Source organism: Vicia villosa, unplaced genomic scaffold (assembly GCF_029867415.1).
Source record: "Vicia villosa cultivar HV-30 ecotype Madison, WI unplaced genomic scaffold, Vvil1.0 ctg.002215F_1_1, whole genome shotgun sequence".
NCBI lineage: Eukaryota > Viridiplantae > Streptophyta > Magnoliopsida > Fabales > Fabaceae > Vicia > Vicia villosa.
In genome coordinates this window covers 212,082-219,279 of record NW_026705866.1, presented here as the reverse complement: position 1 = coordinate 219,279, position 7,198 = coordinate 212,082, and the positions used below count along the sequence as shown (strand labels likewise).

The 7,198-nt window shown below is 35.0% G+C and overlaps 1 protein-coding gene across 1 annotated transcript; it reads left to right on the top strand.

Annotated features, from left to right (window-relative positions):
* The first annotated feature begins 903 nt into the window (after positions 1-903).
* Positions 904-4,836, top strand: LOC131638191 (pentatricopeptide repeat-containing protein At4g18975, chloroplastic-like). The gene is made up of 6 exons (XM_058908734.1): positions 904-1,224; positions 1,314-1,387; positions 1,475-1,559; positions 2,977-3,120; positions 3,316-3,528; positions 3,879-4,836. Exons 1-6 carry the CDS (start codon positions 1,117-1,119, stop codon positions 4,071-4,073), a joined length of 819 nt encoding a protein of 272 aa, XP_058764717.1. The 5' UTR covers positions 904-1,116; the 3' UTR covers positions 4,074-4,836.
* The last annotated feature ends 2,362 nt before the right edge of the window (positions 4,837-7,198 follow it).

The following is a 7,198-nucleotide window of genomic DNA, read 5'->3' as shown; positions in this document are numbered from 1 at the left end:
GCAACTCTCCCGCATATGTTCTCCTTGTTTTTTGTGACCCTTATTCCTAAAGTCAATAATTCTATTTTCTCAGGTGACTTTCGTCCCATCTCTTTGGTAGGTTCCCTCTATAAGTTAGTTGCCAAAGTTCTGACTTAAAGGTTAGGAGTTGCTATGAATAAGTTAATTAGTCCTAACCAATCATAATGCCTTAAAGATAGAATATTGGTTGACGTAGAATGTTGATTGAAAGTGTTGTATTTGTTAATGAGGTGATTGATTTGGCAAAGAGATCCAAGAGGGAATGTCCATATTTAAAGTAGATTTTGAGAAAGCATATGATAAAGTAAGTTGGAGCTTTCTGGATTATATGCTTATCACATTTGGTTTTAATTTGAACTGGAGATCTTGGATTAGAGCTTGTGTTTCCTCTGATAATCTGGAGGTTCTGGTCAATGGTTCCCAACTCCTGTAATTAAGATTTATAGAAGGTTGAAACAAGGAGATCCCCTTGCTCCATTTCTCTTCCTCATTGTCAACGAAAGTCTTAGTGGTTTGATTCAGCGAGCTACAAATCTTAATCTACAGTATGCCGATGATACCTTGATCTTAGCAAAGCCGTCGGTTGAGGCACTATGGACTATCAAAACTATCTTGACGAGATTTGAGCTTGTCCCTAGTCTTGGGATTAAATTTCATAAGAGCAATTTGATTGAGATTAATGTTAATCCATTTTTTTCAATTAAAGAGGCCACACACTCATAAAACTTAAAATAACAAATAGGTTCAATTTTATATTGTTGAACACAAAATAAACCCTAAACCCTAAAAGATAAAACTAGATATCACAGAAAAATAATAATAAGGGGAAAAAGTATTAAAACGTTAAAACAATTTTGAACATTATCTTTTGTTAGAAAACAAATTCAGCGGTGTAAAAATGATTAGGGACCAATTCGTATCATTAGAACAAAATAACTCAGCGCTCTATGAAAGAATACAAAAAGTTGGAGTCGGGACCGAACTCAACTTCACGGATAACTGAACCATTACCGAGAACGCGGCCGGAGTTGCTACCGTAGTTAGAAACGCCGCCGAGAAACGCCGTGAGGAAGTCATCCAGGTTTGAACAGAGCAATGCCCATAACAAAGAGGTTAATTGTATCCCCACTTCTCCCATCAAGCTCATCTTTGGTAATGTTGGGAAATAAGTTCTCGACAACCGCAATAACACTCTCTCCCAAGGTATACCAATTGCTTCAGAAAATAAAAATATACAGTTGAATTTCATATTTTTAGCTTTGGAAAAATTGAAATACCGTTTTTTATGGCAGACAAGATGTATCTCCTGCACTCTTGTTAGATCGAAGTTGAGTCCGAATGTTGGTAGTCATGTTGAGAAGAATAAGTAGGTTATTGATTGTAATTTTGTTACTTACTTCATATTGTAATGAGTGTTTGGTTGTGGGAATAAACTCTTTTATTTTGAATGCAGAAAAGGGAAGAAAAGAGAACACCACTTGTGGAAAAGAAGAGATTCAGCCCAGTCAGGCCAAAAGGCACTCGCTCTTGTCAGAATTGTATGTTCACCTATCCATTTGTTTCTTTTCTTTTTTTTTTTTACAATTTTTTATTTGACTTTGACTAAGATAGTTAGAAAATTATCAATCGTTAGTTGGTTTAGGGGTGATTGGCGTTGAATTTGGTAGGGAGAATCACAGTTCGATTCCCCACAACTGCGATCGGGAGAGGCTGAAACCACTTGATGCCAGAACAGTATTGTTTGATTTTATCAGAAATGAGTTTAGCAGAATTGATTTATGTTTGGATACATTTATGTAAAAAAGAGTTGAATAATAAATTACAGAATGGAAAAATCATCCAGAATCAATTCTGGAGGCAAAAGTTACATTCTAGCTTCAAGTAGAATCAATTTTGGAGACAGAATCAATTCTACTTGTGACAAATGGAAAATCTATTAGCAGGTTAAGGCTACTAAGTCCATGTACTGTTAGCTATTAAATCATCAGATTCAAACTACATAGCTGCATTACAGTGACGAATGATTAAGGTTTTTCTGACGGAAGTAGGTTCCAATGTAATTAATAACAATATAGGATGAAGATATGTTTTTATTAAACCAGATTTAGATATGGTCTGCATAGGATGAATGATTTTGTGGAAGGCGGAGATTCACATGTAGAAGAATCAGCCATGGACAAAGCCAATGAATTAGATGCACGGGACTTTAGACTTGAGAGGGAGGAATTTGTAGTGGAGGAGCTGGTTTCGTGAGGGAGTAATTTTTCCTAAAGTGATTGGAACACATTTAGGATTATATATGGGCTGTGATTAGTTTCTAGCAGAATAGAAAAACATGTTAATAAAACAAATCCTTAGATGCATAGTTATTAAGTCAGTAGTAATATTTTGTGAAAGGTCTAAATTCGTTCCTAATCTGTTTCAAGAGCCGATTCTCACTGTTTAGTTTTAGTTCAGGTGATGAATTAACATGATTAAAAATTGGATTGTTTCTGATATGAATTGAAGAAAACTGAAGTAACATGTATCCTCAAAAGATTGTACCAGGTAGATTCTACATTGACAAAATTCATCGTCAAGCCACTTTTGGTGGTTGGTCTGAGATTTGTTGACAAAACATTTTCTATGTGCTGCACTGTCCTTTGTTATTTGCATTGTTTTTTTCTATTATTTCATTTTGAATATGAGAGCTCTTATATTATATATACTTGAATTTTGTAACGGAAAGGAAGATGAATTATTATCCAGTAGATTTGTTTTCTTTCTTCATTTGTGAAAGTAACTTTCTTGGATTTGAATTCAAGAATATCACAATTGTTCAATATGTGTAAACCAATCCTTAACAGGAGAATTCTGTTGTTTTCTGTTGTATTATTATTTATTTAGTTTTAGATTTGTTGATCTTGCTATATTGTGTTGATTTTGGGTTGTGCTATGCGAATCTTGAAATGGCAGATCTTTGAACTCCCTAATGAGAAAGAGGCTGTTTACGGGGCATTAGACAAATGGACGGCTTGGGAAACAGAGTTCCCGTTGATCGCAGTGGCTAAGGCTTTAAAACTATTGAGGAAAAGGGGTCAGTGGGTTCGTGTAATTCAAGTACGGTTGCCACTATTTTGTAGAACTTGTTTACTTTTGAGTTTCAAGAAAATATTTGACAGCTACCGATGTTCATTTTAGTTTATGACTAATATTATGTTTCCATTATATGTGCTGGAACTCCGCATTCATGAATTTATGGTTAATTGCGAGGAATGCTTAGAAACTGACGAGTTCTCAACTTTGTACTTTCAGTTAGCCAAATGGATGTTGAGCAAAGGACAGGGAGCAACAATGGGAACATACGACACCCTTCTGTTGGCCTTTGATATGGATCAGAGAGTAGACGAGGCAGAATCCCTGTGGAATATGATTATACACACCCACATGCGCTCTGTCTCAAAGAAACTGTTTTCTAGGATGATTTTATTGTATGATCATCATGATCTGCCAGATAAGATTGTAGAGGTATCTTATTGTATAAGCGTCTTTGGCAGTACAATTAATCTCGCTACAGATTTGGACTCCATGCAGTTGGAAAATTAGCAGTCAAGCAATCCAGACTGTTCGATTTATAGATATAACAGCTCCATGTTCCAAATTGAATTTTAAATCATATATAACAAGTTGACGGTGATATGTGAGCTGTTCGATCTGGATTTGATGGTCTGGATTCTTGATTGCAGCAAATGCATGATTCCTCACTTGCATGGAATCTGGATGCACTCACAACATCTCAAGTTAACATGGTTTTATTTACCGATTCTGAATTCACTTTTCTATGCCTTGACAAGTTGCTATCTTATCCGTAAGTTCAGGTATTTGCTGACATGGAGGAGTTGCGGGTGAAACCTGACGAAGATACAGTCAGGAAAGTGACAAGAGCCTTAAGGGAGCTAGGCCAAGAAGAGAAAAGGAAATTGGTGATAAAACGATATGGGCTTAAATGGAAGTATATTCACTTTAATGGTGAACGGGTCAGAGTTAAAACAAGTGTCTGGGAAGAAGACTAACTATGACTGACATTGTCTTGTTGAATTATGCCTCAGTTGTTGAACCAAATGGTTGAGTTCAAAGAGTTAATGATCTTTCGTTAAAGTTGAATCGATTAGAACTAGGAAGCACCCGAGTTTGTTTCTCGAGAGCTAGAAGATTAAAACTCAAAGGTTCTACCACTGTTGCATTATAGAATAGATTCACCAATTTGAGATATTGTCATTTACATGGTTCTGGTTTAGCAACCTATCATCCATGAGCCATGCTATACTTCATTGATATGACTTCTGCAGTGTAATATACTAACATGCAGTTTACTAAAAATTCTCTTGCCATTGGGAAAAGAATGAAAAGATAATTGCAATTAGTTACATGTTTTAACATGGATGTAAGAAACAACACACGTAGCTCTCTATTCCTAAAGCTGCAAAGAATGCAAATTTCAGGAAAGGAATGGTGTTACCCTTTCAGGCTCTGTCACTGGTTTTTGAAAATGTGAATTAATGTAAATTCTTATTCTCCCTCTTGTATCATATCCAATCATTTTATTATTAGGTTTGACATTTGTATTTGTTTAGCTTTGACAAATATTTGGATTGACCTTATCTATTTTTTTTCTCTACACTCATTTATAATTAAAACCCACATTGATTAAACATTGAGGGGTAAATGTGAAATCTAAAATAAGAACTCTATTGAAATGAAGAAAGATAGCTTGCATTGTATAATGGAGAAAAAAGTTGCAACAAATATACTATACATTGAACAAGCTCGCCATACTTATATCATTATTAACTAACTCTCAACAATCTATAACAATATATTGAAAATTAGTTATTGAGAATCTAACTAAAGATCACATTAATGGTTATGTTGACTTGATAAGAAAGTAACTGTACCACCTACTTCTAATCTTCATGCTTAACATCCCCCTCAAACTAGAGAATATATTCATCATTCCTAGCTTGCTTGGTAGGTAGTTGAATGACCCTACATGCTATAACTTGGTCATGAGGCCAGCCACTTGATCTTTTAATGCAATAGGAAGCAAATGAAAAACTCATACTTGTACCTTGTCTCTCACCACATAGAGAACGATGACCGAGTCATTAGTGAAGTTTTTGTACCACATGCATGAGTCTATTGATGTTGCATTGCATTGTTTTGTGATATTACATAATATTTGATTGATCGATGTTTTGACTATCTGTGATATAATGATGATTTAGATGATGAGTGTGGTTGGATTATATGATGGTATTGTGAATAGATGATGATGTGCAAGTGTGAGTAGATAGGTGAATCATGAGGATACGCTTGTATCAGTATATATGTGGTTGTTGATATTTGTGTACCACTACTATATTTATTCCTTAAGCATTATATAATAATTATGAAATACTTATCCCTTCATGTTTGAGTGTTGCTTCTACGTGGGTAACGCGCAAGTAATTAGGAGTAATCCACTGAAGTTTAGAGGATAGCTTTGTGGAGTCCTTTTTAGCGTTGTTTTCGAATAAAGGAAGTCTTGCTCTGATACGTAACATCAAAATCGGGGTAGTTTGTTTTTGGAACTATTATGTTCTTCTTTAACTGTTTTAATATAATGAATTACATTTCATGGTATGGTGATGTTTTGGTTTATGAATCATGAACGATGATAATGAATTACATTTCATGGTATGGTGATGTTTTGGTTTATGAATCATGAACGATGAAGTGTGAATGAATTTTATGAAATTTAGTAAAGATATTTTCAAACTATGAATTCCGCTGCGAGAATGTTTATGTTATTATTGTTGTGTTAAAGAAGTATTTGATTTGCATAATTTTGAGAACCTGTGTTACGGAGCAGGACGTTTATTTATGAAGTTTTTATGAAGGTGACACACTTGTGTGAATGTTTTAATTGATTTAATTCGTATTATATTGCGAATATATTATGCGGGTTTAGAAGGGTGTTATAGAGTCAGCTAAACCATTTGTATTCCCATCGCGATAGGGACTTGAGGGTTCACTAACATCTTCAATAGAACCCCACCAGAGGCACAATTGTCACTAAGATCAACTAGGATTGCAATGGTTCAATCAATTGCAAAAAGTGTAAATTTTTGCATTTCTAGGTTTACTATTTTAGTGCGAGAAGAAGCATCGCTCGCATCACTAAAAATTTGTAGAACATTTGCAAGGTCATCTCCCATATTACTCATGACTAAAAAAAGGAAGGGAGAATTAACAAGTGATAATAAGGGAGATAAATGGTACCTAGAAATGTTGAAGCTTGAGAAAACGATTAAAACACAAAACAATTTTAGGAATGTGATGAATCAATAAAATGGAGAGAAAATTCAGGACCTATAGATGAAAATAAAAATAGTTAGAACAAGATTCACCAGACCTTGGGGGAATGTAATCCAAGTTTGCAAACGAAAGAAAATGTTTACAATTTGCACAATGAGTGGAAATGTGGCTAGGAAGGTGAAGTAACATTTATATATTTGTGTGAAGTAGTCAAATCAACAATCCCAAATAAAAGAAAATAAACAGATGAACAACAACAGTTGAATTTGTCTCGATAATGTAATGAAACTTGAGCGTCCTAGAGGGAAGTGTCACACCTTAGTCTAAGGAACTCTCAATGAAGAGATTGATATTTAATGCACATGCTATCAAGGTAATTGACCCAAACTATAATTTTTTCCCTTCTCCAAGCGATGGATCGAGCGAAATAAGATCGACCCAATTTTCTTAAAGACTTTCCATTGTTGCACCACGAAAAACCTTGGGACAACTGTTATAAGTTGGTCACTAGTTTAAAAGAAGAAGGTTCAACCATCAGTCGTGACCACTCCACAAAGCACCAAGGGTATAGTGCAACTCCACTTTGGAGCTCCACCCTAGTTCTACATCGAGGACTGATGCTTACCGTTAGACGTATTCAGATAGTCTTTTGTGTTCAACGTCCAAAAAGTAGAGAACATCCATAATCAATACTCTTATATAGTTATATTGGACATCTCATGTTCTCTCTAACTCATAATTCACTCTACTCTTTGTTCTCTTACTGACTGTGGATGTCGGAGTGCTAATTTTACAGGTCCACTTCCGCATCGTCGTATCAGAAATTCACATCACTTTATTG

What these genes read in the sequence shown, in the direction of transcription:
- LOC131638191 (XM_058908734.1), top strand. Translation starts at nt 1,117, where the DNA reads ATGCCCATAACAAAGAGGTTAATTGTATCCCCACTTCTCCCATCAAGC. An exon ending in CACTCGCTCTTGTCAGAATT is followed by an intron (nt 1,560 to 2,976) that starts GTATGTTCACCT and finishes TTGAAATGGCAG; the next exon opens with ATCTTTGAACTCCCTAATGA. An exon ending in AGTGGGTTCGTGTAATTCAA is followed by an intron (nt 3,121 to 3,315) that starts GTACGGTTGCCA and finishes TTGTACTTTCAG; the next exon opens with TTAGCCAAATGGATGTTGAG.